Source organism: Rhinoderma darwinii, chromosome 10 (genome assembly GCF_050947455.1).
Source record: "Rhinoderma darwinii isolate aRhiDar2 chromosome 10, aRhiDar2.hap1, whole genome shotgun sequence".
Lineage (NCBI taxonomy): Eukaryota > Metazoa > Chordata > Amphibia > Anura > Rhinodermatidae > Rhinoderma > Rhinoderma darwinii.
Genome location: NC_134696.1, coordinates 44,450,074 through 44,477,466, shown reverse-complemented (window position 1 = coordinate 44,477,466; position 27,393 = coordinate 44,450,074). Strand labels below are relative to the sequence as shown.

General features: G+C 42.8%; 2 protein-coding genes and 1 long non-coding RNA gene across 4 annotated transcripts in view; 2 read left to right on the top strand and 1 right to left on the bottom strand.

The window, feature by feature from the left end:
• ZPR1 (ZPR1 zinc finger) overlaps nt 1-11,895 on the top strand; it is a 24,477-nt gene extending 12,582 nt beyond the window's left edge. The window contains exons 9-14 of the mRNA XM_075839798.1: nt 2,080-2,150; nt 2,747-2,836; nt 5,047-5,157; nt 7,974-8,063; nt 8,400-8,465; nt 8,546-11,895. Coding sequence (XP_075695913.1) covers nt 2,080-2,150; nt 2,747-2,836; nt 5,047-5,157; nt 7,974-8,063; nt 8,400-8,465; nt 8,546-8,662 — 545 coding nt within the window. The 3' untranslated portion in view covers nt 8,663-11,895. The remainder of the gene's footprint in view (nt 1-2,079; nt 2,151-2,746; nt 2,837-5,046; nt 5,158-7,973; nt 8,064-8,399; nt 8,466-8,545) is intronic.
• Nucleotides 8,078-21,674, bottom strand: LOC142661999 (uncharacterized). 2 transcript variants are annotated; one of them, XR_012850858.1, is made up of 2 exons: nt 21,560-21,674; nt 8,078-8,570 (listed from the first exon to the last, which is right to left on the bottom strand). It is a non-coding gene; the product is annotated as an uncharacterized LOC142661999 (long non-coding RNA). The 2 variants fall into 2 exon arrangements; XR_012850859.1 differs by lacking the exon at nt 21,560-21,674 and adding an exon at nt 16,962-17,039.
• Nucleotides 21,096-27,393, top strand: part of BUD13 (BUD13 spliceosome associated protein) — a 22,936-nt gene continuing 16,638 nt past the window's right edge. The window contains exons 1-4 of the mRNA XM_075839797.1: nt 21,096-21,920; nt 23,809-23,899; nt 24,333-24,417; nt 26,722-26,767. Of these exons, the coding sequence (XP_075695912.1) occupies nt 21,787-21,920; nt 23,809-23,899; nt 24,333-24,417; nt 26,722-26,767 (356 nt within the window). The 5' untranslated portion in view covers nt 21,096-21,786. The remainder of the gene's footprint in view (nt 21,921-23,808; nt 23,900-24,332; nt 24,418-26,721; nt 26,768-27,393) is intronic.

Here is a 27,393-nt window from a genome sequence, read left to right as displayed (position 1 = left end):
ATTCAAAATCCTGCCCCAAAAATGGAACTCCAAATACCTTCATACTGGGCTGAAACGTCCTGTTTTGTTCACTTAACAACTTTGCTGTATAGACGGATGCAGGGACAGCAGGGTCATCTCATTATCATGAGGACTAGGTTAACAATGAGTGATATCTGTGTTGCACTGCTAGAGGCCTAAATGTTATGCGTACACAACGGTCAATAGGTGATGGATTCTCAGCTAAGGACAACCGCTTTGTATATGTCCTATTAAGGCATAAGGACACCCGGAACCTCTAACAGACAAAGTAAGGAATCGCTGCAAAGGGCAGGTCTTGCTCTGGTGGACACAGCGCTACCAGGTATACTATGGTTGCACGTTTACGTTTACTTCAACAAACACTGTTAATGACACATTCGCACAAATAAAACCTGAAATCTAAAATAAAAAAATCATGAAAAAGGCATCCAGCACTCTAAAATCTTGGGCTCCTTTATGCAATTTTGCAAATGCATAAAAATTAACGTTTGTGGCTAAAAGTTTGACCCAAGCAGAGTTTGAAAAGCACACCACTTATGTACAAACACAAAAAAAGTTCAAGATGTGCACAGTTCAAAACAACGCAGTAAAAAAAATGTATGCATGTTTTCTGGGTGAACCGTGAGGGTATGTTAACACGGCCTATTTTCAGCCGTCTTTCGGGCCGTAAGCGCCATGAAAAACGGCAAAAAATACGGGGGCTGAACGCCTCCAAACATCTGCCCATTGATTTCAATGGGAAAAACTGCGTTCCGTTCCCATGGGGCTTTTTTTACGCTGCTGTTTTTAAAAATGGCGCGTAAAAAAGAAATGCATGTCAGTTCTTGAGCTGTTTTTCATTTTGTCAATAGAAAAACTCCAAAAACGGCCGTAAAAAACGCTTAAACGGCTGAAAATCAGAGGCTGTTTTTCCTTAAACTTTGATTGCCGTGTGAGCATACCCTTAGGGCAGATTCAGACGAACGTTGCGTTTTTGCGCGCGCAAACAACGCAGCGTTTTGCGCGCGCAAAAACCACTTGACAGCTCCGTGTGTCATCCGTGTATGATGCGCGGCTGTGTGATTTTCGCGCAGCCGCCATCATAGAGATGAGGCTAGTCGACGCCCGTCACTGTCCAAGGAGCTGAAAGAGCTAACTGATCGGCAGTAACTCTTTCAGCACCCTCGACAGTGAATGCCGAACACAATATCGAGAAACCTGTTAAAAAAAAAAAAAAAAAAAAAGTTCGTACTTCCCGAGAACTTCCCGGCCGTTGCCTTGGTGACGTGTCCTTGGTGACGCGCCTCTCTTGACATCGGGCCCCACCTCCCTGGATGACGCGGCAGTCCATGTGACCGCTGCAGCCTGTGCTTGGCCTGTGATTGGCTGGAGCTGTCACTTGGACTGAATTGTCAGACTGGAGGAAGAAGCCGGGAGTTATCGGTAAGTCAGAACTTCGTTTTTTTTTTTTACAGGTTCATGTATATTGGGATCGGTAGTCACTGTCCATGGTGCTGAAACAGTTTAACTCATTCAGCACCCTGGACAGTGACTATCTCCTGACGTCACGTACCGGAATTTTTTTTGCCGGGTTCGGCCAAAACGAGTTCGGCCAAACCCGGTGAAGTTCGGTTCGGTTGTCCGGGTTCGCTCATCTCAAAGACACGTGGTGCTTTTCTGTTTACATTCATCCTTTTGACAGCTGGTGCGCTGTTTCAGTCGGTTCGCACGGAAGTGCGACCTGCGTGGTTTTCACGCACCCATTGACTTCAATGGGTGCGTGATGCGCGAAATACGCGGAGATATTGAGCATGTCGCGCTTTTTGCGCAGCTGACAAACGCTGCGCAAAAAGCACGGACTGTCTGTACTGCCCCATAGACTTGTATTGGTCTGTGCGTGGCGCGTGAAAACCACGCGGCCCGCACGGACCCAATACACGTTCGTGTGAATCCCCCCTTAAAGTAACATATAGTGATGCAACTCGGGTGATGTCTGTTTCCACTGCCACCAAACAACAAAGTAAAGTGCTAACTAAAAACTAAGTATACATGTAGAACATTTCCTTCACGGATTCCCAGAAATCCCTCACTTTAAAGATGTCATTATTATGGCCACAAACTGCGATGCCTGCGGCCACAGGACCAATGAGGTACGTTCTGCTTCATATTTTACCTTATTAGAAGTGAGCACAAAAGTCCATAATTTAATTCTCTATCTCTGTTGTACCTGCAGAGCAGCTTTTATTTCTTTACCTGATATTGAAAAGGTCCATGAACCTGTATTGCAATTTTCCTTCTGTGTATAAAGTGGCCTTCCAATTATATACAGTCATGGCAAATAGTTAGGATATGCCATAAATGTGTCATTGGTGAGAGTCGGACCACTGGTACTCCCACTAATCTGTACAACAAAAGGGCCATCTTCTAAGAACCATGCCCCTTTGGCTCAACTCAGAAGACTCCATGTTTGGTCCACTATAATCCATTTAACAAAAATATGCTGTAAATGCAATTTTGTTGGAAAACCCTTATAGGCGTATTCAGAGGTAGTGGGATTTTTGGACAATTAGGTGTCAGGCACTTACTATGCTCTTCTATGTAGTGTAATGTCCAACACACTCATAACTCCTCTCCACCTTGGTTTTACTGGCCTGCAAAGACTAAAACACCAGACTAAGCGGTAATTGCCTGCGAGGGGCTAGAACCTGTGGAAGGATGTTGTTGTTCAGTATGTTGTTTATTCTAGGTCAAATCTGGAGGAGCTATTGAATCTCTTGGTACTAAAATTACACTTCACATGACTGATCCATCTGACCTTACAAGAGATGTCCTTAAAGTAAGACCTGTTTTATACCATTTTATCTGTATGGCACAGGTAGAACAAAACTGCATTTACATTCTGCCCTTTATACTTTGTTTATTTTCTTTTTTTTAATCTGGAGATTGCTTTTAGATATTCTGCAGACTTGTTTTGTTGTGACACATTGTAACTTGTATATTGGATGTAGTTGTATTGACTCATTTAACAGTTACTTAAACATCCATAGTTACGTAGTTGAAAAAAGACACGGGTCCATAAAGTCCAACCTATAATCCTACCGTGTTAACCCAGAGGAAGTCAAAGCCCCCCCCATGAAGCTGTTGCCAATTGCCTCATTAGGGGAAAAATTCCTCCCCGACTGCGAATTTAGGCAATCCGCATACAATTTTTGGATCTATGTCCCGTCTCCAGAATCTTGTACTCCTAACCTAATAACTTGTAAAATTTATATTTTTTTTTCAAGAAAGGCATCAAGGCCCTTCTTGAACTTGTTCAAAGAATCAACCACCACAACATCCTGTGGCAGAGAGTCCCATAGTCTCACCGCTCTTACAGTAAAGAATCCCTGTCTGTGACGGTGGTGAAGCCTTTTCTCCTAGATATAGAGGATGCCCCTTGTACTTGTTACGGGCCTAGGTGTAAAAAGGTCATTAGAAAGATCTCTGTACTGTCCAATTATACATTTGTACATTGTAATTAAATCGCCCCTAAGCTGTCTTTTTTCTAAACTGAATAGTCCCAAGTTTGATAAGCTTTCTTGGTACTGCAATCCGCCCATTCCCTTAATTACCTTGGTCGCCCTTCTTTGCACCCGTTCTAGTTCAGACATCTCCTTATACACAGGTGGCCAAAATTGTACACCATATTCCATGTGTGGTCTGACTAGTGATTTCTAAAGCGGCAAAACTATGTTCTTGTCATGTGTCTATTCCTCTTTTTTGATGCATCCCATGATTTTATTGGCCTTGGCAGCAGCTGCCTGGCACTAGTTGCCTAAGGGAAATCACCTAGTTTTATTAGTGGCAGTTTTTCTCAGTATTTTACCATTTAATACATAATTGTAAAATTTGTTTCCTCGGCCCAAGTACATAACCTTACATTTATCCACATTAAACTTAATTTGCTGTTTCTCTGCCAAAACCTCCAGCTTCCCCAAATCCCTCTGTAGTATTATATTATCCTCCTCTGTGTTTGATTAATTTAGAGTTTTGTATTATCTGCAAATACTGAAAGTATACGCTGTAAACGGTATACAAGATTATTTATAAACATATTCAAAAGAGGACCCAATACTGACCCCTGTGGAACCCCACTGGTAACTACGACCCACTCTGAGGATGTACCATTAATAACCACGCTCTGTTTTCTATCACTGAGCCAGTTGTTGACCAAATTACACATTTTCCCCCAGTCCCAACATTTTATTTTATATACCAACCTTTTATGCGGCATAGTATAAAAACGCCTTTGAAAAGTCCAGATACACCACATCCACAGCCTTATCCAGGTCCAGTCTAGAATTGACCTCATAGAAGCTGATCAGATTGGTATGACAGGACTGATCCCTCATAAACCCACGCTGATGCTGCGTTAACCGCTTATTTTCATTGACATGCTCCAGAATAGCATCTCCGGGAAAACCAGGTCTATAGATTCCAGGCTCACTTCTTGACCCCTTTTTGAATATTGACACCACATTTGCTATGCGCCAGTCCTGTTGAACAGACCCTGTGATGATGGAATACTTAGGAGGTCTTATTCACGCGGTGCTAAAAAAAAACGACGTAAAAACGCTAGCGTTTTTTCAAAGTGCTTTATGAAATACAGACATTTTTGCTGTGTTTTCGGTGCGTTTCTTGGCCACGTAATTATGACTTCCATTGACTATGGGAATTAGGCGCGTTTTACGCGCTAAATTGACCTGACGCTGCTTTTTTTTTTTTTACACTGCGTTTTTAAACGCGTCGTATGCACTAAAATGCACTTTCCCATTGATGTCAATGGAAAGCTTAAAGCATGTGTTTTTGGGCGCGTAAAACGCGTCGAATACACGCCATGTGAACAAGGCCTAAAATATTAGAAATAGAACTGTTTTTAAGCTGATGCTGCAATTCTTGCTGGGTTAAGCAGGTGACATTTAATGGGGAATTTTACTTTATCCCTAATCATGTCATCCATAGATTTAGCACTTGTAGGAAGATAATTTAGCTATTTTGCTCCAACAGTCTGATACCTGCAACATAAGTATTCCAGAGCTGGAGTTTGAATTGGGAATGGGAGCTCTTGGAGGGAAGTTTACCACACTGGAGGGACTCTTGAAAGACATCAGAGACCTGGTAATAGATGATACTGCTTGACTTTGATTAATTTGTGAGAGCGGAGCTTAAAAGGAAGTGGCACTCTGTGAGCAGCGGGTACTACCATTAATGCGGATGAGCAAGATCAGGAAAAAAAAAAAGGTTGAAGTTTCTTTTCAGAGACAGCACCACTCTTCTCTACGGGCTGTTTCAGGAATTGCAGCTCCGCCTCATTTACTTCAATGGGACTGAGGTGCAATATCCAATTTTGCCAATGGACAAGAGTGGTGCTGAGTCTGTGGAAAAGGGAATTTTACTTATTCTAACAACCCTTTTACCACCATTGAATATGGTGTAATGATACTTTTCACCACACTGGTATATTCTTGCATACTCTAGCTATATAATAAGTAAGCTGTTAATTTAAAGTGTAAGCTTCATTAAATTTTTTACCATATATCAAGGGCACAAGCGGTGATAAGAAATGTTTAAATAAATCTTATTACAGAAAAATGCCTCCTTCTGCACTTATCAGATTCCTCTTCTCCACCCACCTCCTGCACTGATCATTCTCTCTGTTCACTGATGAAATCTGTATTCATTGTGAGGCTGAAAACCGCTCACTGAGAGATCAGGTTACTGCTCTTGCACACGACAAAGATTGGGCCGTGAAAAACGGTCCGTGACGGACGGGTTTCCTGGCCCGACCACGGTACAGGTGAACGGGACTCCTGGCGTCACAGGCATTTATGATGCTAGGAGTCACTGCCAGCCCTACTGTTCCGTACTGAAAAAAATGATACAGTACAGAACAGCAGTTCCGTGGGGAGGCAGACGCTCCTAGCATCAATGTCTGACGCCAGGACTCCCGTTCACCTGTACCGTGGCCGGGCAGGGAAGTCCGGTCGACACACGGACGTTTTTCACAGCCTGATCTCGGTCGTGTGCAAGAGTTGTTGCATGCTGCTGATAGAAGTCTTTAACCCCATTCCCGACATTTGATGTATCCATACGTCCTAGTCGGGTACGGGAAGTATGGAACGGGCTCACGGAGTGAACCCGCTCCATATGATGCGGGTGTCGGCTGTGTGTTACAGCCGTCACTTCACAGTAACAAGCTGGATCGCAAAATATACATGTTGAAAGTTTAAAAAAAAATATATATTTTCCCCCTAGAGCATAGTAAAAAAATAAAATAAATGAACATAATTGGTATCGCCGCGTCCGTAAAAGTCTGAACTATTACAATATATCATGTAACCTGCACGGTGTACGCCGTAAAAAAAAAAATGTAAACGCCAGAATCTCTATTTTTTTGGTCACCTCATCTCCCACAAAAAATGAAATAAAAGTGATAAATTAAAACCGTCGCATGTACCCCAGAATGGTATCATTAAAAACTACAGATTATTCCGCAATAAATAAGCCCTCATACCACTTAATCGACTGAGAACTAAAAAAGTTATGGCTCTCAGAATTTGGCGACACAAAATAAATTTTACTTTTTACACTTAGGTTTTTACTTTTAAAAGTAGTCAAATATGGAAAAACCTATATATATTTGGTATCGCCGTAATCGTATTGACCCACAGAATAAAGTTAACATGTTGTTTTAATTGCAGAGTGAATTCCATAAACACGAAGCGCAAAAAACAATGGAGGAATCGCCTTTTTTTTTTTTTTCTACGCCACAAATACGTTTTTCCCGTTTCCTAGTACATTATATGGCACAATAAATGGTGCTATGAAAAACTACAACTCGTCCCGCAAAAATCAAGCCGTCATAGGACTATATCGATGGAAAAATAAAAGTTATGGCTTTTGGAAGGTGGAGAGGAAAAAATTAAAATCTGAAAAATGGCTGCAGCGGGAAGGGGTTAAGGAGGGGAGGAGGGTGAGCTGCTGCAGATAGACACAGGGAGAGAGAGACACACATTCTGTTTCTAGTAGGTGTTTTACTAGAATCCAGCACTGGGGTCAGACGTAAAACTCTTGCAAGAAGCGGCAGCAACATGGAGAAGATCATAGCAGTACTGAGCATTATGAATCCAGCCCTGGGTTGAAACAGAAAAACACTTATTAGAACAGCAGCTGCACCCACCTCCTCCCCTCTCCATAGACTTTTATTGGCAACACCTGTAACCTAATCCCTCAGTGAGAGGATAATGTCTCTTCAGCTCTGCCTCACTAAATATGGATTAAACCAGTGCATTAAAAGTACATGATTAGTGTAACAGGCAGGGGGAAGGAAAGAGGCCATTTTCTGTAACGTGGTTTATTAAAGTGTACCTATAATTTCCAAAAACTTTTGACACGTCAGAAGTTTTGTTCGGTGGGGTCCAAGCACGGAGACCCCCACCAATCGCTAAAAAGAAGCAGCAGAAGCTTTCAGGTGAGCGCTGTGCTGCATAGTTTCTGCCCTGCTTTCCTCGGAAAGCCAAGCGAGCCGTGTACTGACTTATGGACTTTGTTGAGCCTGTACAGCACTTGCTCAACTTTCTGAGGAAAGCCAAGCAAAAACAAAGCAGCAAACCACTCACTGTGACACGTCAAAAGCTTTTTGAAAGTATAGGTACACGTTTTAAGTTTCTTATCAACGCTTGATTTATGGGGAAACAAAATTAAAGGACGGTTACACTTTAAGATAATGTGAAAATGGTGTTCGCAATATCCTGAAATGGGAAAAGAGATGGTTGATCTCCATTAACCGTAGTATGAATGGTCTTTGATTCTTGCTACTTGTATTTTAGCTTAGACACCCTGTCAATTGTAAGAATCTAGAATGAGCCAGACCATTCATAATGCCGAAAATAAGTTTGTGTCCTCCGAATTTGCTCATGTTGTGCTTTTTACAGGTGGTTGACAAAAATCCCTTCACTCTGGGTGACAGCACTATGTCAGACAGGAAGGAGAAACTGCAGGAATTTGGCAAGAAAATTGATCAGGTAGCTCAGAGTAATGGGTGATGCAGGTCAATACTGACATTTTTATGTTAAGTGTTTGTCACTCCTTCTTATGGGTGAAATTTGTATCAGAACATCTTCAGGACTTTACATACTTGCATTAGATTCATCGGATTTCCATGGTTTTTGATTGTTACTGGATAGCATAGCCTTCTACACCATTCTATCCAGTAGCAGACCGGACTGATTCATTGTCAGTGAGCGAAAATATTGATCCATTGTGGGTGTAAAAACAGAAGCGAGAACTTCAGTGTGAGTCTAATTACTTCATCCGCTTATTGGTCTTTCAGGTTCTTAATCTTTTGTTTTCCCCTGCAGATCTTAGAGGCACAGATGAAAATTCATTTTGTTCTGGATGATCCAGCCGGGAACAGCTACCTCCAGGTATCTCCAAAAAATGTTAGATAAAAAAAATAGGGCTCAGTAATGCATCCTCACAGTATTCTCATTTTCTTTCCTTGCAGAATGTTTATGCACCAGAGGAGGATCCTGAAATGAAAGTGGAGAAGTATGAGCGATCATTTGATCAGAATGAAGACCTGGGACTCAACGACATGAAAACAGAAGGTTATGAAGTATAGACAGTGGGTAGTTGTTAGCGGTCTATGATCCAAGCTATACTCTATGGAGAAAAGCAGGGGGTGATTGTTACTTTCTATCATCTCCTTCTATAACAGAAGTCCAACAACTACCTCGCTGTGTGGCAGATGTGATGAGGAATACATTTCCTTTATATTGGCATCTAAGCCTATGAATCAGTGAGGCTATTGGTACCTCTCAACTACAGAGTTCTTAGAATAGGGGCACCATTTTTTATTTTTTTCCTGGTTTTTCATACTTACTTTTTTTTTTTTTAAGAAACAGCTGGAGAACATGGACAATTTCAGACATGGAATCTAAAATACCCACGGCAATGGGAGAGGGTTATATTGGCAGAACACCATTAATTTAAGTTAAGGGAAAACCTACAAAAAAAAACTTTCTTGAAGGGTGTGGGTGGTTTAAAGACAAAGATACAATCCTTACATCACAAAATGTTTGTAACGTAAGAACAACTAGAGACCGCTCTGTGTACCTGAGAAGTTCCATTAGGGATATAATAATGTATATTATGGAAAGCTTAAATCCCAAACTGGGCTTACCTGGACAAGAGGACAACCCACTTTTAAGGGGTTGTCTCATCAAACATTTGTGGCATATTGTTAGGATAGGACGCCAATGTCTTCTCAGCAGAGGTTAGACCACTGTGCCCCTTCCAGGCTCTATAATAAAGTGGCAGCGGCGCCAGGACAGCACCATGGCGCTTCCTATTCTGTCGACTGTTTCTTCATTTTTGCAATCGGCAGGGTCAAAGTGGTCAGACCCCTGTCAATCAGATATTGGTGGCGTATTCTAGCAATATGCCACCGTGTATTTGATAAGACCACCACTTTTAACATTTATTCTTTGTGTGAGGAAACACAATTGTTCTGGAGAATTCCACATTTAAGAACATCTGTTGGCAGACAATGCACTGTAAATTTAGGGCATATTTTCAATGACCGAGGAAAGCAAAGCAGTGGATGCCAAGACTGCCCATTAAGTAACAGACTGCACGTTGGAGGACTTCACTTTTTCTTCTACCAGTTCGTCAAGTGCAGTTTGGGAAGGAATATATCCCGATCTCCATTCTCTCCTGAGTTGGCAACACTGGGAGGACGGACATGAAGATAGTGATGGTGTCTTGGGGGGAGCAAGGAGATGAGCACGTATACCTTTTACGTTGTACCCCATACTGATTGGTGAAGCTTTTAGAAGCTGGGTGCAGCTCTCATATCCATTTTTAGGGAGATGTTTTACATTTATAGAACAGTTATAGTATTGAAGTGCACTGTCTGCTAACAAATGTTTTTTTAACATACAGGGAATTGCTCTGGACTTTTTCTTTTTTTTTGGCTATGATAAACTGTCAAACAATCCTTAACTCTCTTAGATTACTATTTCTTGAGTTTTTTGTATCTGTTCACTTGGAGCTGTTGGTGTTCCACATCCTTTTAGAAACGAAATATTTTGTTTCCAAGGCTTCGTTCACATCTGCGTCGGCTTCCTTCTGGCGTTCCGTCGGAAAGCTCAGACCGAACGGAACACTTACTGAAACAAACGGAAACCTACTGATTTCAATGGTGACTGATCCGGTTCATATGGTTTCCGTTTGTCCCCGTTGTGCAGGGGTTCCGTCGTTTTGATGGAAGCAATACCGTAGTATTGCTTCCGTCAAAACGACGGAATCCTTGCACAATGAAGACAAACGGAAACCAATTGCACCAGATCCGTCACCATTGAAATCAATGGTGATGCAAACGGAAACCTACGGTTTCCGTTTTTGTCAGGGTTCCCCTGTCTGAGAACTCAGACGGAATCCCTGAGCGGAGAGCTGACACAGATGTGAATGAAGCCTTAGGCTGCATTCATGCTACAGTGAAAAACAGCCGTGTGACGGACGCTTTTCAGAACAATGAAGTTCTATGGGTGTATTCACACAGCCGTTGGTGTTTTATTTTTTATTTTTTTACTGCCTGTGAATACCGGCTGTCAAAAAACAGGACATGTCTATTTTAGTAAGTACTTGTATTTCCCATGGAATAACCATTCTGGAACTTTGCATTGTGCCATTCCTCTGTTATTACTTCTAGAAATGTATAAATAAATTGACAACTGGGTGTTGCCACTCCCAGTGTCAAAAGGGCTTTTCGCAATCTGAAACGGACAGCACTGTTTGGACATTGTCAGTCTTTGTAGGGACGTGCCCCCAACTGGTGACACCCAGTTGTCAATTTATTCATACATTTTTAGAAGGAATAACCGGAACAGCACAACATAGTCCTAAGAAAAGATGCTCCAGAAACGTTATTTCATGGGGGATACGATAATTTACTAACAGACATGTCAGGAAAGGTGACAGGTCCACTTTAAAGAGGATCCATCACTAGTTTATGAATTCTCTATCTCCTAACTAATCTAATAGGCGCTATGCTGCTAACTACCGTGTCCTTTTTCTAAATATGCTAATTTGGCTATATTTGCAGAATTGAAGGTGACTCTTTCTTTTCACTCTGGGCGGTGTAATGTTTTCTGTATGACGCGGTCTAATCATCATACAGCTTCTCCCCCTTCCCTGCCCAGCAACAGTGTGATCATATAGTCTACAGCTTCCATTCCCGACTGTGTATTCAACTGGTGATACCTCCAGTTGTTTCACAGCTAGAACTGCGATCCTGGTGTCATATGAAAGATTAGAATCTCATCTTTCATAAGCCTCAGTCTCTCACACTGTGTGAAGCAGCTTCATGCTGATAGGACAGCGTCAGAGGCTGTGAGGTAAAGCCCCCTCAGGAGATTCGCTGGTGTTGACACCCGTTTGTCTAGTATAGCATCATTTGCATATTTAGAAAAAAGCTCATAACTTTTAAAATATTTTGGGACACAATTTTTCACTAGCATTATTAGTGTGGCAGCGTCTATTAGATTAGTTCGATTGGGCATTACCAAACTGGTGACAGATCCTCTTTAAGAAAGTTGTGTTTTGAGATGGAGTTTAAAAAAAAAAAAAAAAAAAGAATATGGTAGCAATTTGTAGTTCCATAAACCCTTATTTAATGTATGTAGTACCAGAGTCCTGCTCAAGAATATCATCATATTTATTCTCTTGTGGAAAAATAATTCTGATACTGCAACTGTTTAATGCTTGGATGTAGAGGACTGGTTATTTTTTACAAAGAGGGTCATGTACCGTAATTAAACTTTCCTTTGAAATAAAAACTATTTTTGTTTTTTACTTTTATGGCTCAAGTGAGTTTTTTTTTTTTTTTTTTTTTTTTTTGTTTTTTTCTTTTGCTATGTTTGTAGACCAGATTTATACCGTCTATGGATAACCTGTATTTTTCCAAATTATGAATTTAGCAGTTTTTGTTTTTCTTACAAGAAAGATATGACTTGAAATCACAATTAACATTGATGTCTGGGAATCCCTCCAATACTGCATCTAGCAAAAAACAAAAGAAGCAGTCTGGTTTTTGTTCTTTCCAGATTAGCTGTTCTCGTGAATGTAAGTGAACTACAGTCATGAACGTTTGTATTTGATGTACCTACATAGTACTTCCTGCGCCGTTCTCGTGCTACCGCCATCTTGGATACTTATTTTTGCTCATCTATTCTGCTGAAACTGTCTTCAGTGCATCGAGCCCCATGATGCCTCTGCAATTTTCTCATGAATTTAGGCAACACATTAAAGACGCCAAATCGGTGCCAAAAGACTTCCTAGATTGTTCCCCCCTCCCCCATTGATTTCAATGGGGAGCAGAGGCGTATTTTTTTTTTTTTTTTTTTTTTTTTTACCTGGGCAGCTTTTAGCCGCACGTGGGGGGGGGAAAAAAAAGCTGCACGTCGGTTCTTGCTGCGATTTCCGCGTGATCTCCCATTAAACATTTTTTTTTTCGTTTTTTCAATTCGGATTTTATTAAAGAGTTTTTTGAACGAAAACCTAGATAATATATTATGACACTAAATGACCGGGAAAAGATTCCGAATACATCAGTTATGAGATTAAAATAAAAAAACTATCAGTAAGACCACGCACGACCTCGTATAAAGAATATAAATGTCTTATGTGGCTATCTTACACTCCCACGTCCAAGCTGTCAATAGATATATAAAAGAAGTACAAAAAAAGACAACATTCCAAAAACTAAGTATTTACAATAAAGAATGCGCTCTTAGGTGTACTCGCCAGTAGGGAAGACTATTCACGTATGGTGCAGATAGGGTAAATATGGGTTGTTAGAGACAGCTCCTCCTGTAGCTGTTGTAATCGGGATGTATAAACCTACATAATTTGTATTTTCTCCAAATTTAAGCTAGAGGAAACAAATTGTCTAAGAGGGTAGGGAAGGGGATTAAGGATTCTGGGAAGCAATTATATGGAGGTTGAGAGAATCAGGTCTATTACTTCCAGGGGGCCAAACCATCATGCATTTCGAATGTGATCTCCGTTTTCCAACTACCCAACTCCTCCATTCTACAAATGTGATCTAATTGGTCCTCCAGCTGGGTCATAGTTGGGGGAAGCATAGATCACCGCTTGAGTGGGATCCACAACTTTGCAGCTGTGAGGATATGTGTAGTGAGATCGTTTCTGGACGGGGCAAACGAGTCCATCGGTAGCCAGACTAGTATCGGGGATGCCTGCAGAGATGTACTATTGCCAGTTGTGTGGCAAATTAAGAAGGAAACTCCAGCCCAAAATGGTTTAATTAGAGGGCAATCCCACCAGATATGAGAGATCGACTCCCTACTCCCACCACAACGCCAACAAGAACCATCTGGGGATAGACTAATTTTAAACAGAAATTCAGGGGTTCTATACCACTTCGTCAAGGTTTTAAAATAATTTTCTTATTGACGCATTTTCGAGAAACTGTGGGAATGTTTCAAAATTATTGCAATCCCAGATGGGGACCACTTTACTTGAAGTTCCGATTCCCAGGCCAAAATGAAACTGGGCCTATCTGGAGCAGTGAGATCTGAGATCTGAATATATTTTAGATAGTTTGATGGGTGTAGGTGGGAATCGAAGAAGGGTGTCTATCCAGCATAACTCTGGGAGTAGAAAATTCCCTTGCCTTGTGATAGATCACCTCACAGACTCTAACGAGGGGGTAGCAGAGGTTTGGAAATGAGAATGTAATGGAGTGAAATCCAGGTCTTCCCAAAAACTTTCTGGGGGGGGGGGGGCAGGTTTTTCCCAGAGTGAGGGGTAGGAAATTTATAGGTGTAGATGGTGAGAAGGATCTAGGGGGGGGGGGGGAAATAAATATCAACAGCACCACCAGCAACCAGACCATATGGACCACATAGAAATCTGAACTTTAGAGGGGAGCTCACAGAAGATAGTCCAGGGGAAATAGCAGATCCAAATAAAGAGAAGGAAACCATGCTTGAAAAATACCCTTTGAGGGTTGAAATGTTGCATGTGATTTGTTGGTGAATTAGACACATTTTTTTCACTGGAGTGCTGTGGTTTCCTTCTCTTTATAAGGATCTAGGGGGAACTAGTGAGGCTAGGTGTTTATGAAACACTAATATAGTGACTTTAGATACGGGGTAAATGTTAGTTAAAGGGGTAAGGTACTTAAATCTGCCCCCAGGAGTGGGAGGAGACAGGGTCCTAGTAAGAGTCTTTCTAATTCCACGTGGGGGGGGGGGGGGGGGGGGGGCGTGTGCGCGTATCTTGCCACTTATTAAGTAGAACCCATCTACTAAGGTGATTTGCTCTATCGTAGGAGTAGATGTCTGGGAGGCCCATACCACCCTGTGTGTGTTTGAGGATGAGAAGTCTGTGAGGAAGTCTAGGGTTTCTACAAGAAGGCCCCAGACAGACTTCTAACCGTGTTGAAAAAAGTTTGTGGGAGAAATATAGGTACAGTCTGTAACACATATAGCAGTTTTGGTAATATATATGTTTTAAGAAAATTTTTCCTACTCATCCAGGACAGAAAAGGGATTTTGAAATTTCGGAATTGGGTTTTTATTTGAGTAATTAGGGATCTATAATTCAGAGCGAACAATAGGGAGGTATACCCAGGTATTTTAAAGTTACATCTGGACATTTGAACGATGTATGGGAAGTGATGTCAGAGACCGGTGCCGTGATATTGAGGAATTCAAATTTTGAAAAATGTATTTTAAAGTTGGAGATCAGACCAAAATTGTCAGATCTACATGAGCTGAAGGATCTCCAAGATTGGGTTAGTTAAAATAAACAGCAGAACATCCGCAAATGCTGCAGTAGAGTGGGTGAAGTTACCAACCTTCAGGCCTTTCATACTGTTTGATGTAGTTTTTGAATCCAGATGTCCAGTCAAAATAAACAGAGAAGGGGAGAGGGGACATTCCTGTCTTGTACCATTACGGATGGAAAAATATGGGGACAGAGTGCCATTTAATCGTATCCTGGCCTTCGTATCTGCTATTCTCTCTATTCAGATACCAACTGTTCAGGAAACCCAAACTTTGTCAGAGTAGCTCTCATGAAGGGCCAGCTGACTCAGTCGAAAGCTTTATCTGCATCTGTTCCCAAATACGCCAAAGGGATCTTTTTAATCTGTGCATGGTGAATGAGTTGGATAAGACGTGGTGTTATGCTTGCCCTCCCTGCCAGGCATAAACCCTGTCTGTTCCAGCCCGACCTGCCTCTGCAGCAAAGTTTTTATGCTGTTTGCCAGAATTTTCGCCGACCATTTCAGGTCTGTGTTCAAAAGGGATAGCTATAACAGGAACTAGCGTCTTTCCCTTCCTTTAGGATGAGGGTTATGTGCGCTTCTAAAGTTTGAGAGGGGAGATGACCACCCTTAAGTAGATGATTACATACTACCAGGAACTTAGGGAGAAGAGTAGAGCTAATTTTTTTGTAATAAGAAATTGGGAATCCATCTGGGCCAGGGCTTTTGCCAACACCAATGGAGGTCAACTCCTGAAGTGTAAACCGGGATGTGAGTTGGTTTCTCAGTGTCTGACAGAGAGGGCAAGTCCATGGAAGCTAGGAATCTGGATGTTAAATGTTCTGCATCTGGAACCGAAGGTAGGTTGTAAAGAGGAATGGAACGAGAGAAACTCACAGTGATGCCCACTATATCTGATTGAGGCTCTCCCCTCTCATCTTTAATAGATGAAATATGAGAAATTTCAGTTCTCTGTTTAACCAGAGAAGACATCACTTTTGAACCCCTAGCTCCATGTGCATAGAGTCTAAATGGACTATATGGATAATTTCTAGCAGAGAATGTTCAGAAGGTCCCTGAGTTTTTTTAAGTCGTAGGGTAGGTAAACCTTGTTGCACTGTGACAGTTCTGGATCTCTTCCCCAGTGTCTCCTTTTCAGAGATTTGTGCAAGTATAGAGTTAAGCTCCATTGACCTGTTTTTTTAATTCGGGAACCCAGAGCTATAACCTCACCCCTTGTATAAGCTTTGTGTGTCTCCCACACCACTGGGGAAGGGAATTCAGGCATTTCTGTAATGAACATGCTCCACCTTTTTGTCATCATCTAATAAGGTCTCATTGAGTCTCCAGGTCCACATTCTAGCGGGAATATTTGAAAAAGTCAGTGTTAAATGTACTGGGGCATGGTCTGAGAGGGTCACCGCTTCACTTTCTGCATTAATTCTCATGGGAAGATGATGTCTGGAAATAAACCAATAATCTAATCTATGAAGTGAGTTGTGCAATTTAGAGAAGGAGTAGTCTCTGTTCTTGGGGTGTAACAAGCGCCATGTATCTATTAGACCTAGAGTGTCGAGATGTTTACGGACTGCGCAGGACCTAGAGTGAGAGGATTGTTGTAGAGAGGTATCTAGAAGTGGGTCCAGAGCTAGGTGAAGGGTCCCCCCCACCAAAAGCACTCCTGCAAAAACCTGAAACTTTTCTAATGTTGCAGTCAACCAGTGAACTTGTCCTGTATTAGGGGCATACGGGTTAGCGACTGAAATAGTTGCATTCGACAGTGTCCCTTTAATAAATAGAAAGCAACCTTCCGGGTCTGATTGTGTCCATGTATGTTGATATGGCAGGCTTCTACTCAAGGCAATGCTTACTCACCTAGAAGATGAGGTGCTGTGGAACCACTTTGTGTAATGATGATGGTGTAAGGAGGGTATAGGTGCAGTTTTAAAGTGAGTTTCTTGTAGTAAAAGAATATCCAATTCAGATTTTTTTTTTAGGAGTGAAAGTATCTGACTTCTCTTCCTGGGTTCATTCAGTCCCCTAACATTATAGGAGGATAGGCAGACAGTATTGTAAGTTATCCTGGGATAGACAGTAGGGGGGGGGGGGGGATCATCTGCAATACCTTATCTCCTAAAGACCGAAGCTGAAATCTGGCAACAGGAGGTGATCTTTCTACTGGCACATTTGCTCCCTGAGCGCTAGGGAGAAAACCATAAAAGTGGGATACAAGGGTTAGGACAAACATATAAATGAAGTAAGTAAAGTGCGACATTGGCTTATTAACAGCAGAAGGTAATGACAAGGTTCGTCATTATTATTAGAAGAAAATGTAGGGGCAACCAAGCCCATATATAAGTAATTAAAGAAAACATCTAACTGTCATACAATTATGTCCACGACATAGATCTATCTATCTTAAGGTAAACGATTTAACAGTGGTACACCTAATGTAACAGAATAGGATCTTAGTCAGAGAGGGATTTACTAAGTGAGTGTCTATTCTATAGCTGTAACTATAGCAAGGGTATAAAATAACCATCGTTTAACTAGGGGTGCTCAGTGCCAGCCTGACAAAGCTAGGGAGAAAAATAGCTGCAACCCCTTCCAGTATTGTGAATGCACCTATATGCGTGTGGTCTGCTAGGGATTGGGAATCAATTAGAACCGCGTGGTACCAAATTAATGGAAAACAAGATGAGCAATAGTGGGATAGTCTATTACCCAGTCCCCCAGATGGGGGGAGGGTATCTCGTTATGTGATCCCATGAAAGTAAGCTAACCCAAAGACCCCAACTAAAATAACCCATCTAAGGAGGGGGTGACCACTAGCCGGTAAATCTAGCCAATACAAGACAGAGGCCAGTAAGCCGAATATGGTAGTCATGTGATAAAACAAGCAGTCTCATATCATAAGGGGGTTATCCTTCCATCAGGCATAGTAAGCCTGCACAGATTGCAACTCGGGTACAAGGTGGAGGTCAGGTAACTGATCCTAGATCAATGAGAGCAGTCCATATCTATCCTTTTGGGAGCAGCTTTCCATGTTTCTTATGAACTTTTGTGCCTCTGCTAGAACCAGCAACTTCCCAGGGAGTTTGAGGAGCGGTAGAAGGGAGAGAGGTGACATCCTGAACCTGTGCCCAGTCAGGGATATTTAGATCAGTAAGGTCCATAAGCGAAAGCACCGGTTGGAGCTCTTCCCATTTATTAATATTGAAGCGCTTGCCTCGGGTATGTAAAGAAATCCCGAAGGGAAAAAGCTATTTGTATGGGATGTTGCTGTTTCGCAGGAATTCTGTGAATGGCCTCACAGCTCTCCTTTTGTGGAGGGTGACCAGGGACAGGTCTTGGGAAAAAAAGAGTTTGCATCCTTCGAATTACACAGTCCTTTTCCCTGGACAGTCGCAGAATATTGTCTCATATCTTGGAATTAAAGAGTCTACATATAATGTCTCTGGGGGGGATCAGAGGGTTTAGGTTTCGCCTTGAGGGCTCTGTGTGCTCTCTCTATGGATATCTCCTCCCTGTAGCTGTCTCCCAGACTGGAAATGAAGACTTGTTTTACCGTAGAAGGCAGCGATTAAGGAGGAGTCTATTCCGGGAGGCCTTTTATTCTGATGTTGCGCCTATCCCTGTTGTCCTGGTCCTCCAACCAATTGGCCATATTATTTAGGTGAGATTGGCATGCATTAAAGGAGTTGGTGGTGGCTTCAGTGTAGTTAGCAACTTGTGCCTGGGTAGTTTCCAAGTTTTCTACTCTAGCCCCAATCTGTTTCATATCCTGTTTGATATCATGTAAGTCTCGGATGATGGGGTTAAGAGCTTTGGTCAGAGCACGATTGATAAATGATCTGGAGATCGGAAGGTCTAAATCTATCCTCTACCTGAGTGGAATCTTGTGGATTCTTAGCCGCCATCTTGTAAGGTAAATTTAGAGGGAGGTCTGCCACATGTGATGCAAGGTTAGGTTTGCGTATGAAGTTGTCCAGTTCTAGGATTAACGGATGCCTCCCTGGATTTGCTCGGTCCGATCTTGACCATGTTGTGGGATGAATGTTAAATATGGGTGGCTGCTCCAAATGGTACAATGTTTCACATGTTTTACCTAGGCTACTAAGGTTTAGAGTCCAGAGGAACGTAGGTCATGAAGAAAGCCTTTGGTTCGCCATAAAAATTGGGGCCTGGCCCCTTGAGATAGGAATAGGTCAGGAACAGAGGAGAAATTCTGAGAGGTTCCTCTATATACAGAGGGCGTTCGAGAGGTAAGTGTCCCCAGTGTTTGTCTCCCAATATGAGGCGCGCGAGGGTTGCTGACGGCTGGTCTTTGTAGTTGGAGGTGTATACACCAGGGATTTCACCTCCACGCAGCACACCAGATCAGGGAAATAGATGGATCCACTAGGTCCTGTGTGCCTCTCCTCTAGAGTGATCCAGGTACCCCCTTAGTTGTAGGTCAAAACATAAACTCACCGCCTCCACTGTAGTGTCCCGGCGTCTTTGCAGGCCTGCAGGATAGGTATATGCCTGGATTTAAAATGGTGGCCGCGTCTCCAGGACTCCTGTATTTGGGAGAAGTGAGTTCTCTAGGGGCACTCCCGAGACCTCCAGCCAGCTGGGAGTGGTAGCGGAGAGGCCCAGGGCACTTTCAGGCCGGTCTCTGGTCTCCGGAGCTCCGAAGACCAAGGTGGCCGCTAATCTTGGCCGCCGCTTCAGGCCAACAGGTAGGCCTCAAAGTAAAAATAAAGATAAAGGAAATGAGCCGATTCTGGGCTCAAACTGTCCGGCAGCTGATGCAGGGTCAGAATATAGTTTCCGAGCATTTTTATTTTCCCCGCGGTCCTTGCATTAGTTTCAATGGCCGCGGGCGAAAGATGCCGCAAAAGCCATAACAGGTCAAAATCTGCCTCCGAATTCCTTCAGGAATTTTGGCCCAGTTCAGTTTTTTTACGCTAATTTTGACGCAGAAACCGCATCGGAATCTGCATCAAAGAATGGCCTAAATCGCCTCCCATTGATTTCACTTTTTTTTTTCCCCGGGCGACTTAGCCGCTTGTGGGAAATGAAAGCGGCATCTCCTTTCCTGCTGCGGAATCAATGAGATGCAGAAAAAGCGCTTTTCGCTGTGGTTTTTGCCTGCGGTTCTCAATGGCCGTGGGCAAGAAACGCTGCGGCAAAAAAAAGCAGGCAGGTCAAAATCTGCCTCAAAATTCCTGAAGGAATCAATTTCTAGAACGGGGTCCCCTAAACCCAGTTCTACTGCTGCGTGTTACAGAGGATGCGTCTGATTCCCGACTGTGCCCCCCTGTAGATAGCGCCACCCAGACTGTATATATTGCTACCCCCCTTCCCCTGTAGATAGCGCCACTGAAACTCCATCTAGCAGCAGGGGTTACTCCCTGGACGTAATCCCCGTCCACATCATTGCCAACGCTGTGGCTGGGGAATTGAGTGGAATCCCCGGTGCCGACTCTGGCTGGGGATTCCACTCCAGGAGGAGCCCCTGACGTCAATGTCCATATATGGACAGTAACCTCAGGGGTTTCCTCTAGGAGCGGAATCCCAGGCCAGATCATTGGCAACGGGAATTGCGCTCAATCAGCAGTCGCTGACGTCACAGTCCATATATGGACATTGAAGTCAATGGTTTCCCCGAGCACAGCGCTTAAAGTAGCGCTGTGCCGGGGGAATCCTCGGCAAGCGGAGGCGCTCCCTCTGCTCTGAACTAATTCTGAAGCTGGGAGCTGATGGTTCCCTGCTTCAGTATTAGTTCAACTATTGACAGCGGGACATACCCCCGGCCGCCTGGAACAGCGGGACACCGGACAGAATCCGGGACTGTCCCGCTGAATCCGGGACAGTTGGGAGGTATGGCCTCTGCTTGGAACGGAATCCCCAATTACGGCTCCAATTACGCCCAAAGAAGTGACAGGTCACTTCTTTGACGCGGGCGTCTATTTACGCACCGTGTAAATATACGCCTCGTGTGAACAGACAAACGTCAGCCCATTGCTTTCAATGGGCAGATGTTTGTCAACGCATTCAAGCCGTAATTTCGGACGTAATTCGGGGGTTAATACGCCTGATTTACGTCCGTAATTAGTGTGTGTGTGAACATACCCTAATAGTTCAGATTTGTCTGACGCAGCAATACCAATTTTTTTTTTCTGAATTGTTTCGTTTTATATGAGAAATAGGAAAAAAGGGCGTTTTGAATAAACCAATCCTACATTCCCATAATAAAAATAACTCGGGGCCAACCCGACACGTTACGGCTTGAGCCTTTGTCTGATCAAGGATAGTATCTTAGCAGCATGGTAGACTAAACTGCAAAATAAGTCTGAGGTAACCTAAAACATCTCCCCCCCCCATACTTTACACTGCAGCTTAGATAACTACTTCAGCATAGTCTAGCTGTAACCAATGGCAATCAATATTTAAAAAAAAGCTGTTGTAAAGCGCAACTACCAGCATGCCGGGGGTTGTCAGGACATGCTAGGAGTTGTCGTTTCATAGAAGCTAATAAGCCACACGTTATATGGAGCATCCTGAGACGTACATCATACATTTACTGATGCCACGACCCAAACGGCACCATAGCGCTATATAAGACCCGCTTCTATATGCAACCGCGCCTCCTACACTGAAGGGTAAACCCCCTGGGATACCGTGAACAGAAGGCCATTACTGTATTTTACCGCAGCCATGTGAACCACGCATTACCTCGGACTGTACCACCCCCTCAAGAAGCATCATAACAGGCGCCACATATAACAACCCCCTCCCAGTTAATAATGTAACAGTCTAACTTTACACAGACTCCACTTTGCACCATGGCCGTGACGTCATCAACAACCTTGGCACACCCATTAGAACCAATACCACCGGAAGTTCTACTTTTTATCTAACCCGGAAATGTTTTTTTTACTTTAACTTCCGCCACTGGTAACATGGCTGCGCCCGCAGGTAAAGTGCAGGGGATCTCTAAAGCCGACTATCTGAAGCGCTATCTGGATACAGGGAGTTTAGATGATGGACCAGCCGAAAAGAAGAAGAAAAAGAAGAAGAGGGTGGAGGCAAAGGGGTAAGATAGGAGCAAGTTCGACGCAGCTTTGCGTATAGTAACCACCTCCCAGTTATTGAGCAGTCTGTGTTGTACTACAAGTCCCACCAGATACAAGAAGCGTAATTTTTTTTATTTTTCCGTCGATGTGGCCGTATGTGGGCTTGATTTTTGCGGGCCAATGTGTAGTTTTCATTAGTACTATTTTGGGGTACATTGAATTTATAGATTAACTTTTATTTTATTTTTTTGTGGGGAGAATGGGAGAAAAGAGAGAATTTTGCCGTTGTTTTTTGCAGTTTTTTTAGATGCCGTTCATCCGGCTTTTTAATTAATGTGTTCATTTTATTGGTCAAGTTGTTACGATCGCGGGGATACCATATATGTGTATGTGTGATTTGTTTTGATACTTTTACAGAATAAAACCACTTTTATTTTGACTGTAATTTATTTTATTTTTTTTCCACAAACTTCACTATGCGAGGTGCCGATCGCATATATAATGCTTTGGTATACTTAGTATACCAAAGCATTATTGCCTGTCAGTGTAAAACTGACAGGCAATCTATTACGTCATGCCTCCGGCATCGCCTAACAGGCAGTTGCTGAAGGCAGACCTGGGGGTCTTTGTTAGACCCCCGGCTGTCCTGGAAACCTGACGGCGACCCGCGATTTGTTTGCCGGGGCGCCGATCGGGTGACCAAGGGAGCTCCCTCCCTCTGTCAAACACATTAGATGCCGCTGTCAGTATTGACAGCGGCATTTAATGGGTTAAACTGCCGGAATCGGAGCGCGCTTCGATTTCCAGCAGTTGCAGCAGGAGCCAGGCTGAGTATAACAGCCGTGCTCCTGCCACTGATCGCGTGGGTACAGTCTCAGTACCCGCGCCATCACAGGACGGATATATCCGTCGTCCTGCGCGAACTAGCAGCTGCTGAGGACGGATATATCCGTCCTTCGGCGTTGAGGAGTTAAGATGTTGTTTACACTGCCTGATGAAATGGTGTAAAAATAAAAAGTGCTGTAAGGCCCTGTTCTCACAGTTCGGATATTTGACAAATTTTGCATGTATTTTTTCCAGCCATAACAGAACCTGAAAAAAAAATAAAGGCTGGCCTTATAGGTCTGCTCTTCTGGATCCAATTTTGTCCCCAAAAAAAAAAAATGCATGCAAAATCTGCAGCAAATCTGCACTGTGTTGTTTTTTTTTTTTTTTTTTTACATAGCCCAACTAAGAGTGAAAAAAAAATGTTTGCTTTTAACGTTGTATCTTACAATCGTGCCATTAAAAAGTACAACTTAACCCAGATGAGGCATGCCTATCTATTGAAAAGTAGTAAAGTTGTGGCTGTCAAAATGGGAAAAAAAAATGTTGTGTATTCTCAGCATCTCCTTAGAGAAATGGCACTAGGAAGAAGTTTCTAAATGTAATATCTTTTTGCAGATTTTTTTTTTTTTTAAATGAGTGTCAATGTAAAACTTTTTTAAACTTAGGTTTTCATTTATGGGACTACCCCTCCTAAGTTTTAGGGTATGTTCTCACGGCCTATTTTCAGCCATTTTTCGGGCTGTAAACCCCCCGAAAAATGGCTAAAAATACAGAGGCTGAACACCTACAAACATCTGCCCATTGATTTAAATGGGAAAAACGGCGTTTCTTTCCGACGGGGCAATTTTTTTACGTGGCTGTTTGAAAAAACAAGCCGTTTTTGGAGCGGCCTTCCATTGGGTCAATAGAAAAACAGCTCCAAATACGTCTGCAAAAAAAACTCCTCAAAAAACGGATGAAAATCAGAGGCTGTTTTCCCCTGAAAACAGCTCCGTATTTTACAGCGGTTTTTTGTTTGCCGTGTGAACATACCCTTACAGAATTTGTCTAAACCTGCCAGTAATCCTTTCCTCCTTTTAGCATGCGAATAGTAGATGATGATGCAGAAGACTGGAAGAAGGGACCTATAAAAAAGGAAGAAGCTGTGGAAGAAGAGGATGACCAGCCCTTGGTAAGTACCTGATATGCAGTCATGTAATAGTGCCACTTTTACACCCAGAGCAACCAACATTCATTTAGAAAACCGCATTAGAAGTTAATTAAAAAAAAAAAAATGCAGATTCTGATTTGGGGACTTTATACAATTATTTGGAGCCCTGTAATCAAATATAGTTGGTGCACCTTCCCTCCTCCTCACAGTAGTCACAGCAGGCCCCCTACCACTATTCATCACTGCAGGTCCGAATCCCTCTCCCAGTAGCCACAGAAAGGTAAGCGGGTGTAGTCCAGATCTGCGCTAGAGATCTCTTGCAAATTACTGTAGGCAGATACACATTGATGTCATATAGTTCCACATTTCGCTATTTTTGGTGCATCATAGACATTTAGTAAATTCAGTCCATATCATGGCAGCAGTTCTTAGATCATGTTCTTGTATTGCACAGGTGGCAGAGTTTGTAGATGAACGTCCAGAGGAAATCAAGCGCATGGAAGAATTCAGGAACACCAATAAGTGGAAAGTGATAAAAGGTGAGATGTTGTCTGGTCTAGGTTATTGAGATATATATATTTCTCTCCTGTGATGTATGTAATGGAGTGGGGGCTCCTTCTAATAAACATGGATTGTCCGAAGCGGAGAACCCCTTTAATGAGTATTTTCCCTTTAAAATTCTTTCTTACAGCTTAGTTCTCTATGGGAACTCTGATGCTGGCTGTGCTGGTTGTCGTCCAGGTTTAATTGAGACCTTATTTATGCTCTCCCGCCCGAACTGACATTGAGTGTGGAAAGACACGCTCCTGCGTGCTGGGTGGCACGTGTGCAGTGGCAACCAATCAATGCCCATAGAGCATCGTGCACCGGTCCAATGAATTGGAGTTGTACCCATGCGGGATACACTGAGCCTCGTGCGGTTTCCACGGCAGCAGTACCGCCCAGCATGCAGGAGCACGTCTGTCCACGGCCAGTGTTAATCTGGACGGGAGGGTAGAAGTGGAGAGACACTTTAAGGCCGGGTTCCCACGTAGCGTAAACGCTTCAGGATTTCCAAAATGGAATTCTGTGCGGAAATTCCGCAGCGTTTACAATACCAGCGCAGTGGATGAGATTCAGAATATCTCATGCCCACGGTGCGGAAAAAAAATGCAGCGTAAATGTTAATAAATTGACCTGCGATTTCTTTGTACTTGCAGTGGACATGTTGTCTACACATCTCGATGCTCTGTATTTACTTCTGATGTTTTACAATAAACTTTATTTGTGAATTAATTTTTTTTACCTGTGGTCCGGAATATAAATCCGCAGCATGTCAACTTATGCTTTGTTTTTGTTGCTTTTCTGTTGCAGGTTTTCCCCGTTGAATTCAATGGGGATGCAAAACCCGCAACAGAAAGCAAAGTATTGCGACTTTTGCGGCGTATTCGCAGTGATTATGCCGCAAAAATCGCAACTACGCAAAAATAAAAAAAAATTCATACTTCCCCAAAACGCTCTCCTTCTTCCTGCAGTCCGGCCTCCTGGGATGACGTTGCATCCCATATGACCGCTGAAACTGTCACATGGGAAGCAACGTCATACCAAGAGGCCGGACTGGACTGCAACGGAGGAACGCGTCGCCATAACAATGGCCTACGTTTGTATGAACGTTTTTTTACTGCTGCTTTCCGCAGCGGAAATTCCGTCCGAAATGTGCGGTTTTCGGACAGCATGTACTGCGGTTTCCAGGTCGAATACGCTGCGTGGTTTTTACGCAGCGTATCCGTCCCTCGGGAACGCGATTTTTATATTAAAGGAAACTCATGTTTGTGATTGAGGTGGAGGAGGGAGGACACTTGAGGCTAATGCACATGTTGCAGAAAACCGCAGGTAATTTTTCAGGTAAAATCTGCAGTTTTTTTTCTGTTTTTAGGTGCAGTTTTTACATTTTGATGCGGTTTTATGCTGCAGATTTTGTTGCGTTTTTTTTTTCTAAACTTGTCAGATACAATTCTGAGGTGGAAACGCAAGCTTGATTAACATTTTGCAGGTTTTGAAATATGTACCGCGGGTAAATGTATGCGCGGAAAAATTCTGCAACGTGTAGATAAAATGACTTCAAATTGACTTTGCTGGCACTGTATTACGCTGCGGATTTGCGTGCGGAAAATCCCGATGAAATATGTGTCATGTGCAGGGGACCGTAAACATATTTATGCTCTAATGTTGTACAATGATTGCAAGCTCCACTTGAGTTCCTTTAGGCTCCTTGCACACGTTGCGGAATTTGATGTGGAAAATCCGCATCAAAACCGCAGGTAAAATCTGCACTTACACCTACATTTTTATGCGTTTTTATGCTACGGATTTTGGTGCGTTGTTGATTTTTTAAACTTGTCTGGTACAATTCTGAGGTGGAAACGCGACACAAATTGCCGATCTTATTTGAAATCTCATTTACTTTGCTGGTTCTGTATTACTCTGCGTATTTGTCGCAGGAAACTCCCTGCGCAAAATCTGCACGTAAGACGCATCCTGTTCAGGGGGCCTTAAAGGGTTTTTCCTATCAGAGACATTTATGAAATATCCATAGGATATGTTCTAAATGTGGCATATGAGTATAGTAACATACTGTATCATTTCTATACAGCAGTTGATCAAACTGTTGACTTTAGCATTTTAATGTATGAATGAGAACAAGTTCCCTTTTACTGAAAGAGGCAATGTAACAATTCACTACATAATGAAGGCGGCGCTGTATCAAGAAAAAGAGGCGCCACTTCGTTCTAGGAATTATATATATTTATACTATATTTTTGCTCTAAGTGATTGACTGACTGTAATTGACTGATCTATCGTAGGTGATGAGTCCCCTGAAGATGAAAGATCCCAGGATGAAGATGCAAGGTAATGCCATACAATGTGTAATTGAAGCTCTCCGCATTAGTACTGTACCCCACATTCAGATGTTGCAGACTGAAAATCTGCAATAAATGATATCACCATACAAGAGAATGTAGTGTAAAAAATGTTCACATGCCCTGCTATACTGACAATGCAGAATGGGATTGTATTCTCCAATGTGGCTGCCTCCAGGGAAGATTTGAAAACGGAACTAAATAGCTGTGACAACAAGAAAAAAAAACCCCCCAAAAAACATTATTGCTCTTCTACAGACTTCCATCTAGTTAATGAAACTAATATAAAATACAGGAGTTCCCTTTAAGGCCCTGTTCACACAGACTTTTTTTTGCAGGCAGAAAAATCAGCGATTTTGACGTGCCTGCAAATTGTTTTTTGCTCGCGGCCATTGTGCGCCGCAGGCAAAAAACGAAGCGAAAACCACTTTCTCTGCCTCCCATTGATGCCAATGGGAGGCCAAAGACAGAAACGCCCGATGAAAGGGACCTGTTGCTTCTTTTTCCCAGGAGTGGGGAAATAACACCTCCGCTTCCCATTGAAATCAATGGGAGGCGATTTTGGATGGTTTTTGGCATGGTTTCTGCATTAAAAACAGCGCCAAAATACTCAGT